The sequence below is a fragment of the Glycine soja genome, chromosome 10 (assembly GCF_004193775.1).
Source record: "Glycine soja cultivar W05 chromosome 10, ASM419377v2, whole genome shotgun sequence".
In the NCBI taxonomy this organism is placed as follows: Eukaryota; Viridiplantae; Streptophyta; class Magnoliopsida; order Fabales; family Fabaceae; genus Glycine; species Glycine soja.
Window position 1 is genome coordinate 2529144 of NC_041011.1, and position 12384 is coordinate 2541527.

Sequence of the window (12384 nt, forward strand, 5' to 3'; positions counted from 1 at the left end):
ATTTTTTTTTTAAAAAAGCGTAAATATTAATTATATTCATGCATTATTTGTTTTCTGTCTTTCATTTTCTATTTAATCTTACGTTATCAATAATTTATTATTAAATTTTATAGTTGATGATGAATATATAAGAGATATAAATAAAAAAATAATTAATTTTATAATAAAAATTAAAAAATAATTATTTTGAGATAAAAAATTTTAAGAGAACAATTATAAACGGAGAGTATTATATTTAGTTTTATGTACCGTGTACGTGTCTACTAACATGGTGTCTCTCCATCATTTTCGTAGGAAAAAACATTATAGGAGTATGAAAAAAGCAAAAGTTTTGTCTGTTTATGGTTTTGTATATACCCAGCTCTACTTGGCAGCAATTACCCGTCTTGCTTGCTACTTACGAGACACGTACATTAACACTTGTCCTAGCTAGTGCATGCAATTGCCACCCCATTCCTCACTCCTCCCTTTTCCTTCTCTTTATATTTATATATATAAATAAACAAGCACAATGCATCATCTCAAAGAAATTAAGAGAGTTTTTTTTGTTCCTCACTGACCAAGCCATGGCGATGAGAACCAAACTTTCTTTAGCTATCTTTTTCTTTTTTCTTTTAGCCTTATTTTCAAACCTAGCCTTTGGCAAATGTAAAGAAACCGAGGTAGAAGAAGAAGACCCTGAGCTCGTAACATGCAAACACCAATGCCAACAGCCACAGCAATACACTGAGGGTGACAAGCGGGTATGCTTGCAAAGATGTGACAGGTATCATCGTATGAAGCAAGAGCGAGAGAAACAAATCCAAGAGGAAACTCGTGAGAAGAAAGAGGAGGAAAGCCGTGAAAGGGAAGAAGAACAACAAGAGCAGCATGAGGAACAAGATGAAAATCCCTACATTTTTGAGGAAGATAAGGATTTTGAGACCAGAGTCGAAACTGAAGGTGGCAGAATTCGGGTTCTCAAGAAGTTCACTGAAAAATCCAAGCTTCTTCAGGGCATTGAGAACTTCCGTTTGGCCATTTTGGAAGCTAGAGCACACACGTTCGTGTCTCCTCGCCACTTTGATTCCGAGGTTGTTTTTTTCAACATCAAGGGTACGTAAATTTAAATTAAGCAAAATATATATTCTTTTTAGTTTAAGATATTTGCATATGAGTTTTGACTTCTGAGTTTAATGTTGATGCATGCATTTACTAACCATTTAAAATAATTTTATACTTTTATTCAATCATAAAATATTATTTTTATAAATTTTAAAATAATTATTATATTTATATAATAATAAGTTATAATTAGACGTCATATAAAATTATTTTACACTATATTTTTTCTTTTATATATATATATATATATATATAATATTAATTTATTGATGCTTTTTTTTATTAATTTGTTGGTGATTCACACATCTACTGTTGATGCTGTACAATTTTGTGAAATTTCCTTACTTCATTTGTTGTATTTCTATTTATTTACTAGGGCGAGCCGTACTTGGGTTGGTGAGTGAAAGTGAAACAGAAAAAATCACCCTTGAACCTGGGGACATGATACACATACCAGCTGGCACCCCACTGTACATCGTTAACAGAGATGAGAATGATAAGCTCTTCCTTGCCATGCTCCATATACCTGTCTCTGTCTCTACTCCTGGAAAATTTGAGGTAATTGCTTCTAATTATATATACATATGGATTAGTTAAGTTTTTAATAACATGCAAAAGTCTAGAGAACTAGACCAAACAAAGTTTTGATCATTAATTAAAAATCAAATTTCAAAATCTTTAGAAACTAAATCAATACTCACAATTGAGTTCACATGTTAACTAATTAAAGCAAGTAGAAGATGGTATATACGATATAGTTGAATATTATATTTTATACTGATCGAAGGAAATTGTGGTGTAGGAATTTTTCGGGCCTGGAGGACGAGACCCAGAATCGGTCCTCTCAGCATTCAGCTGGAATGTGCTGCAAGCTGCGCTCCAAGTATATAGACCCTTAATTTCTAGCTATCATGCATCAATATTATATTATAGCATAAAGTAACATTAAATGCTACTAATTTGGCTTGTCAATTTCATTAACTTGGTTTCTTGTATTTTTTACCAAAATGGAAAATAATTACAGACCCCAAAAGGAAAGTTAGAAAAGCTTTTTGATCAACAGAACGAGGGAAGTATTTTCGCAATAAGCAGAGAACAGGTGCGTGCGTTGGCCCCTACCAAGAAAAGCTCTTGGTGGCCATTCGGTGGCGAATCCAAGCCTCAATTCAATATTTTCAGCAAGCGTCCCACTATCTCCAACGGATATGGTCGTTTAACTGAAGTTGGTCCTGACGATGATGAAAAGAGTTGGCTTCAAAGACTCAATCTCATGCTTACCTTTACCAACATCACCCAGGTATATTATCAACACGCTTATCTTATCTTTATTTATTTATCTCATTAACTGATGAGTAAGTTACTAGTTTTTGAACTGTTATCAACTCTAATGTAGACTACGTTTATTAATTTCAAACAATAATTCTCTTAATTGGTTGTCATTTTTTTATCAGTTTGGTTAATATCTTGGTTGCCATCTATAGTAAATAGAACTTAAATTCTTGGTAATCTTTCAAGAAAAAACAGTACATGTATATATAGTGTAAAGATCATTGACATTATCAACCAATTTGATATTGTTGAATGGTAGTCTTTTTGGCTTTATCATAATTAAATTTTTCTTAACATGAAAACAAGCCTTGTGACTGATAACATTATATTATTTCCATAAGATATTGTCATGGATGGTAGCTAGTTTTTTCTTACTTTTATAATAATTAACTTATTCTTTAAGATGATAACGTGATCTGGGACTGATCTTGACAGTTTAAAATTTACTGCATAGATTTGAACTCAATTCTTAATAATGATTTGCATGTTCTCCTATAATTTAATAGAGATCTATGAGTACTATTCACTACAACTCACATGCAACGAAGATAGCACTGGTGATCGATGGCAGAGGGCATCTTCAAATATCATGTCCACACATGTCATCAAGGTCGTCACACTCGAAGCATGATAAGAGTAGCCCTTCATACCATAGAATCAGTTCCGATTTGAAGCCTGGAATGGTGTTTGTTGTCCCTCCCGGTCATCCCTTCGTCACCATAGCTTCCAATAAAGAGAATCTCCTCATGATTTGCTTCGAGGTTAACGCTCGAGACAACAAGAAGTTTACATTTGCAGGTAGGCACACACACATAAACCCTTAGTTATGCCATGCATACATTTTTTTTATGCATGCATGTTCATTTGGTTTTTAATTAGTTTATTGCAAAGTTGAAGCTAGTTATTATATATATTGTGTGTAACAGGGAAGGACAACATTGTGAGTTCTCTGGACAACGTTGCTAAGGAGCTTGCCTTTAACTATCCTTCTGAGATGGTGAACGGAGTATTCGACCGAAAGGAGAGTTTCTTTTTCCCTTTTGAGTTGCCGAGAGAGGAGCGTGGTCGTCGCGCTGATGCGTGAGAGGTTTAGAACAATCAAGAAAAGGTGTGCATGTGGCTGAAGATCACGGGGAATGTATTAAGCTTCAGAGACTCTTTAAATTAAATTTTCTGTATTTTGTGTTATATGTTACTAGTTCTTTAAATTAGCCAGATGGAGTTTATGTGTATCTAAATGCAGGGATGCTAATGGAATAAAATGGCCACTTGTATTGTTAGCTATCTCTTATGGTAGCAGAATAAGACGTAAACTGGTTCTTTGCTCCAAGTTTAAATTCCTTAAATCATGAATACTTACATAAGAAAAGAAAAAAGAAAAAAATAAAATAACTATCATTATAAGTTAAAAGTAGAACTTTTTAATATTAGTTTTTTAAAAATGGTTTTTACTTTATGCATATTTTAATTTTAGTTTATAAAAAAAATATTTTTTTATTTCTTTGTCATAGGTGTTATAAAAAAATTTATCTAAACACAATTTAATTCATGTAAAAAATTTAAAGGTTGATGCAATTTAATTCACCTAAAAAATTCATAGGTTGATGTAGTGTTATAAGATCCTACAATGTTCTATTATTTTTTGAAAAATTTCATGCTTAATTTGTTTTGAACGTGTCCAAAATTTCTTTGGATTTTTATTTTTTGAAATTCTATTATTTTTTTGAAAATTTTCATGTTTGATTAGTTTTGAATGTGTCCAAAATTTCTTTGGATTTGGTGGAAATAGTGGGACCAAGATTAATCTCTATGGATATTCATGATTTCTGATATAAGATAAAAAAAAAATGTTTCCAACGTCCTCAATCAGACAATACTCAATATGAAACGTTAATATTATTATTTCACATTATATATTCCATTTAATAAGAAATGCTAATCTTTCCATACCATTTTTATATCTCTATTTTAAAGAATTAAGATTACAACAATTGTTTGGGAAAATATACGCTAATTAAGTTTTTTTTTTTCAATCCTCTCGTACTACTAATCTTTTCCTACTTGTTTATGTATGGTTATTTTATTAATTTATTGTGTTTAAAATTAAAAAAAAATTACCAAATAAAGAAAATATATTTACCATAGGAGTAGTAAATATCATAGGATTTAAAAAACTTGCTGGTTAATAAGAGAACACACAATCGGGATAAGTGATAACCCTTCACCCTCGTCTTATCCAAAATAATCTCCGACTGTAGTTCCGAATTGAGTGGTTGAGAACCAGCTGTTAGTTTGTAGAGACTATGGTTTAACCGGAACAATTTACAGTTTTACGTACGCCAGATTCACGTACTTGGTGATGGAAAAAGTATTGTGAAGCTCCCTGTAAACTAGTTTTGTTATGTACTGCATGATTACTTTGGGGGTAGTAGCTCCTTCCTTGTATGAAGGCAATGTCATATCTCTTTACATCATTTAAAATAAATAAATTACTTTTTGTTGTACAAACTAAAATACTAAGTTGAAACTTATAAGCAAGAGAAAATTGGATGGGTTATTGTAGCAAATGAACCTTAAGGTGCTTGCCATTGGCAGCTCTTGATTGCTATTTAAACCTCCCTAGGTGTTGGTATCAATATTTATTTTGACAAAAATGTCTCCTCATAAAGAAAACATGTATTTGGGTGAATTATACAATGAATTTAAGTTTTCGATCACTTTATATAAGAATTTCTATATATAATAGAAATAGGTTTTTATATACTGCGTACTATTATATTTTGGCATTCTATTATACAACAAAAATCTATCTCCATTGTATATGTTTACCCTACTATATAATGAAAATGAGTATCATCAGTTATGTATATAATGCACATATAATATATATTACAAAATAAATATAAATATTAAAATATAATTTAATAATGTATACTTCTGTGTGCCTCCCTTTTCCTAGGAAACAGTAGTATGAAGAAATGAGTGTCTTGCTTGCTGTTGCTGGTTATGAGACACGTACGTTAACACTCGTCCAAGTGCGCTGCATTCTCCATGCAATCCTATATTCCTTTCAATAATAATACACAAACAATGGCTTATTTTATATATCACACGGTTAACACCTTTTAACTTTTTATATTTTTTTTATCACACCATAAATCATATAATATTTATATTTTTCAAATAATTATTTTTTGATAATATTTTATTTTATACATCCAACTAATAATTTTTAATTCTCTATTTCTCTTTCAATCGTATCATATTATATCATTTATTATATTAATATTTTTTTTCTCGAGTTATTATCGGTTGGTGTTAAGTACCAAAAATAACTTTTTTCATGTTATTCTTTTTCTTTTATCTCTATATACTTATAACATAATGGGTATCCTATGAAACATTTTTAACATTCCCTTTTCTTTCCGATCATTTAAATAACACATCTACAGTGCATGCATGCCCTCTTACATGTCAAAGAAAGAAAGAGCGAACACGCCATGGCGATGATGAGAGCCAAAGCTTTCTTTAGCTATCTTCCTCTTCGCCTTGGGCACAAAAGAAACCGAGGTAGAAGAGCTCAAAACGTGTAAAAACCAGTGCTAACAGCAACAGCAATATACTAAGAGCGACTTGCGGATATGCATGCAATGCTGTGACATGTATTCTCGTATGAAGAAATTAAGAGCCTGAGATGGAGGGAAAAGGTAATCCTCATCAGTAGTAGGTGTTAGCAAATCATAGTCCAATATACTAGGGAAAAGAGTACACCAGGAGATTCTCAAAGGGGCTCAGGTCGATCAAAGGAAGGATAGTGGATTTTTTTGGGGGGTAATTTTGGAAAAATAAAATAAAATAAAACGGGAGTGTATTAAGAAATAGGGAGAATGGTATAGCAAATGCCGAATGTTAGTTCGTCTTCCCTCATGGGACTAGCCGGCCCTTCTCACCTTATTGGGCCTATCAACAGTGGGATTTTCTTCTTACATCATCAGTCATTTTTCTTCTACATCCAACATATTTTCTTATAATTTTAACATTGTCATTCATAAGGCCAATCTGTATACGGATTGGTATAGAACCTACAGATTATTAAAAATATGTTTTACGTATAAAATAATTTAAAATTAATGATCCATACAAGTCTTTAATTCATGACTATTATGTTATTAGCACGATACTCTAACAAATTAAACTAATAGATTAATTATGTTAAAAAATAATTAATATTGTTGTATATAACACTAAAATTTATAACGTATATTTAATACACATATAATTTTATATAATAAATTTTGTAATAATTAATTTTAATCTAATAATATATTTTTTACATATATAAATTTTAAATAAAAATTATAGGTTTAATAAAAATTTATATATATATAAAAATATTATTAGATCAAAATAAATTATTAAAAAATTTATTTTGTAAACTTATATGTATAGTAAATATATATTAAATTTTTTTATATATAAAAACATTAATTATTTTTTAATATAATTGTCCAGATTAGAACATTATATTAATGATACAAAAATCACAAGTTAAATTATCCTCTCACACGTGTATGAGAAAATTTGTTGAATACAAGAAGAAAATCCCACCAATAGTTTGGGTTGTGTTTTGTCTTCTTTGATACTACTAATGAAGGATAGTACTTTAATTAAGATTTTTTTTTTCTTTCATTCCTCTAGTACTACTAATTTTTCAACTTAAAATAATATAGTACCTATTCATTTATGTTTATTTTACTATTTTTTAATTAAAAATAAAAAATTTCCAAATAAAGAAAATTAATTACCAAATAGTAATCTTCTTTTTTTTTTATCTGAGCTAGATCCTTGGTTACTAGATTAATCTGTTATGAGTAATTTATTTTGGCAATATGACTGGTATATAACATTTTATTAAAATGTCTTCTTAATTAACTTATAATTAATGTGCATACTTCTGAAACTTCAAAATTAACGTACTTAAAAATAATTTTGCATTCCAATTGAACTACACAATCTACTAGTGGCAGATTTATTGGTAGTAATTATTAGTGCTACATGCTTTGTCCTTCATTCTTGTTCTTAAAATTAATTTGGTGCTTAAATTGACCAGTTACGACAATCTTTGGATTTTGTCGATCACGGCCAATACACTTGATGATGTCATGAAGCAATTGCATGCTTTTTTGTAGCGCTGTCGTGAGTGAAGCACAGATTACCACAGAACAGATGATGACACTAATTCATCCGCCATCACAAGCACCGCAGCATTGACTTCCAAGCTATAAGCCTTTCCCTCCCTCCCTATACCTAACCTACGCACGCTTTGGATCTTGTTGAGCAATATTTATTATCTAAGGACTCTGTTAAAGAATCATAATATATATATATATATATATATATATTACGTAGCTAATAATACATGTAAAATAGATTAATTAAATAAAAAATACAAATAGAAATGGGATTTAATAAAAAAATGACCAGTAATTTATATTGATATAATTATTTAATTATTTATTTTTTAGTTTTACTTGAGTATCAAATTAACGATACTAATTATTTAACTTAATTAGTTAATCGTGTAGAGTTACTAGCACCATATATTACATGAGTTTTCAAAATATTAATAATTTCTCTACAATGCACTTTTACTTCTTTTTTTTTCATTCTCTTATTTTTCCCTCACTTATAGTAGTAATATTTACTAGTACTCTGAACAAAAAAAAAATTGTGAAATTTGATGCTACCATAAGTTTAAGACATTATGATAATGGCTCTTACACTGATGTAATTGTAAAAAAAAAAAATATAAAAAAATTAAAGTCTTCTCCCGTCCTATTGTCTCTCCCTTAATAAATAATAAATGCATGTAACGAACATACTATTTTTATTTTTTTACCTTATATATGTTAAAGTAAGGGATGAAGTCTCGTGGAGTAAAAGTGAAAAAGTTATAAGTGAAGAACAGACAACTTTAAAATTTTAGGTTAAGTGTTGTGTAAGTTTTTTTATATAATTGTTCATAACTCCTCGTGTGAATTTCCTTGCTATTTTGTCTCACAATTCCCCAACAATATACATTGTTTAGCATTATGTATATATTTTTATTTTAATACTATATTATTTTAGGTTGAATCCAAATCCACATAACCAATGTAGAATAGAATGCATGGCAGGAAGGACGTTGATTTGGAGGGAATCGATGGATCCATAAACTACAAATACGAAACCAAAAGATAGACCCACTTCCGCGGTCTTCACGGATGAAATAAAATAATGGATGACGTACGTACATTCTTTAATTAATCAACCCACATTGTGATTTTGAATTAATATGAGTAACAAGAGAAGAGAAGCTACCTAGAGGGACAAAAAAGCAAGAAAATAAAGGACTTTGCTCCATAATAGTAACAGTACTTGCTGAACACAGTAACTCAGAATAGAAAAAACCTGCACGGAGGAAAACACGAGAGCGGTTCAGCTCCATGCACGTGGCTGCAGCAAATAATGGATCATGGAAGCGGCAAAATCAACAGTGATCCTACGCCAACCATGATATCACACTCCCACATATACATATATATTCATACGTACCCAATTCAACTGAGTCAGTCTCTGCATTCACCAGTCTGCTCTGCAACACTGCTAGTATATAACCGGTGAAGTGAATTCATGTAGGACCATATATATATATATATATAGGGTTTAATAAATGAAATTTAATATTTCACATTGCCTTGTTGACTCTACCCAAATTAATTATCAACCCCCAATCCTCGTTTGGCCTCTTGTCTTCTGAACATTTAACATCATTAATTAAGTTCTTATTCTTGCCAGTTGCACTATATAACATATCTTGTTTAACAAGCAAAAACAATCAGAGATTTATTAATTTTTAATATTATATGATAGTAGTGATGGCCTAATCGTGACATCACCTTATACATTTAACCATAATGTAACGACCAATACATTCGTTACACCTATATACATTTTCATTGTCTTATTATGGTCCATGCCTAGCTAGCTTGACCTAGCTAGCTTGCGTATCCTGTCTCGTTATTTGGTCATTCTCTTGCTGATGAGATACATATTCATACCTATCATCTGTTTTGGATTTTGCTGTTTTGATGCTACTTCTACAGGACAGACACTTTTACTAAGCTCCAGTGAACAACATGTACAATCCTAGAAATTACGGAGTCACAGGTCGAGAAGAACCGGAAATTCCCTTGCACGTAGCTTTGCAAAAATATAATGCCCGTGTTAAAAAAAAAAAACTCGATTGTTGATGCTGAAAACTCGTGAAAGAATCTGCAAATAGATGATGAGAAAGAAAGTGAGAAATGACGATATATATATATACACACATATGAGTTTGTGGTGCTTTTAATTTTTGTTGTTGTTTGAACAAAGATTGGATTGGATGATGCATTGGCGTGAGGTAGGAGTGGAGTAGTACTGGTGAGATCAGATCTAGCTAGCTTTTGTTTTGACGCCTTCCAAAGCCAATGAACTTTTATCATAGCCCTTTGTGCAACTTTCAAGCGTGCGTCAATATTGTCAGATATCAGAATTCTCTCTCTGCAAAATGTGTCTGTCTCTCCCTATATGAAACTTACAACCTTACTACTATAACATTCGAAAATTTGAACATCATCATCATTTACCACTTAACCAAAACGTTTACATTTGAGACGCCAGAGAACTTTTGAGATCAGCATCTCTGTTCGCTTTTTGAGAGCTTAAAAACTGATCAAAACGAACTTAATTGTTTGAACTCAAAGTTAATTTTAGCCCAAATATTAATTCCTTAACGTGAGATCAAAAGAGACCTTTTACTTAAATTTGTGTTAATTATTCAATTGATTTTCAACGTAATTTTTTATAAATTATGTAAATCCAAACATACCCCCATGGGCCTATATGCACTGTGTTAAAATATATAGAAATTGTTTAGGTATTAGTGCACTAAAGTTATTTAATTAATTTAAAACTCTGATTGTCATCGTATATTGTCATTAGACAATCTATTTTTAAAAAAATTATGTATATTTTTTACTTGAGATAATTTTGTTTGGATTGGATAAAATTATTATAAAAGTTTTTTCTTTAAATATTTAATATAATTATATATATTTAAAACTCAAATTTAAAATTTTTAGTTAATCTAAAATAACTTCTCACATTAATAAATTTAATTATACATAGTATAAATCTTTTGCACGTACATATATATTCGCACTTGATATCGGATGATATATATATATATATATATATATATATATATATATATATATATCAGTTAAAATTGTGGCATAATGGTTAAAAATAATGATATAATCATGATCCTGGAAGCCAAGCATTTGGCATTAGGTCATGATTCTGAAGATATTTAGCTAGGCTCTTTCATGATTCATGATGAGTGCCCCACTGTCCTATATATGGGTAATTGGGTATCGACTATCGATATCGAATATCAAGTCCAATGCGAATGCAATTCAAAGTTGCAGGTAAGACTTTCTCTTTTGTGGAATCACTTGTCAATTTGGCAATTATGATTAAGTGGTCCACTCCAAAAAGGCCAAACTCCTACTGATGCATGTTGAAGTGCACACAACCCTAGCCCTCGCATGCATTACGTATAACCAATAAAAGTGAGTCTAAACATTTATCATTGAAATTGTAAAGCATATGTAAAAGGGCTGCATGTACAGTTCCACTCGATTTGGTTTTCTGTTTTTTTTTTTTAACCACACTATAAGATTAATCTTCTGCGTACGTTTTTGAGATTTTTTTTATAGATTATGTGTTCTGAAAATAAATTTGTTCGAATTAAATTAAATTATTATAAATCACAAAACTTTGACACCAATTTTGAGCATTTTACTTGATTTTATAATCAAAATTTAAACTCGAGATTACTGGTTAAATAACAATATTATTCTGTCAATTGATCCACATAAGCCATAGTTTCGTGGATTTAATTGAGTAACAACTATCCCTGTCTTTCAATACGTATTTTGCTAGAGTTGAAAACAAGTCTTTTCTCATAAGGCTAGTATGTATTTACAATTGAACCATCTACTTGAATTCCACTGTATATATAAGTTCATTCAAGAATCACCACCAAATATTAAACCAGATCATTCCATTTTTCTATTACGTCACTTGCTAAACTTGGTTGTCAACGACATTGGGGATCAAAGATTCAGGCACACACAGTGACAGCGTAAGCAAGCAAGCATGGGAATGGGGATGGGACGATCAGGACCCCAGTGGAGCTGACGTGAATTCATCATACATTCTCCAACCAATTATTGAGGGAATTGATTACAGCTTTCGTATTTTTTGTTTGAATTTTTCTTAATTAACAACTATAAAGAGTACGCGGTTAATGAATTGTGGTAAAAGTTATTGAATAAAAAGTATGATATTTGATGAAAAAGTTAATTTTAAATGTACTCTAAGTATTTCATTTCAAGTTATAGTTTTTCGTTTTAATTCTATAACAAATGTTCTAAACGCATTTGTTGACAAATTAAAATCGCTTTTTTTGATTAATTGTTTTACGAAGTTTGATTCATGAAAATTGGAGATAGATGGATATATATCGTATGACATCATTAATTATGGACGTGTTAGGTGTTTTGTCAATATTTATCCATTTATGACAATGATTTAATTCACGATATTTAAAAGCAAAAACTCCTTTATGTTTTTCAATTGTTCAGCTTTAATATAATTTATGTACGGGACGTCATTCGTAGTTGAGTTGGTATGATTATTTTTGTACTACATAGCATTCGTCTTTATATAACCGTTATTGTCAAGCACAACTAACACCAACTTACTTATCATGGTTAGTATAAGCAATAAGTAACTCGCTCGCAAGCCCTAACTCATTTTCCTCCACTCCTATCCCCTCTATAGAGTATACTCTCTTTACCT

General features: G+C 30.6%; 1 protein-coding gene across 1 annotated transcript; it reads left to right on the forward strand.

Annotated features, from left to right (window-relative positions):
• Positions 1 to 512: 512 nt before the first annotated feature.
• Positions 513 to 3517, forward strand: LOC114370182 (sucrose-binding protein). Its single transcript, XM_028327469.1, has 6 exons — positions 513 to 1095; positions 1481 to 1668; positions 1907 to 1987; positions 2129 to 2401; positions 2940 to 3231; positions 3360 to 3517. The coding sequence occupies exons 1-6, from the start codon at positions 567 to 569 to the stop codon at positions 3515 to 3517; spliced, it is 1521 nt and encodes a 506-aa protein (XP_028183270.1). The 5' UTR covers positions 513 to 566.
• The last annotated feature ends 8867 nt before the right edge of the window (positions 3518 to 12384 follow it).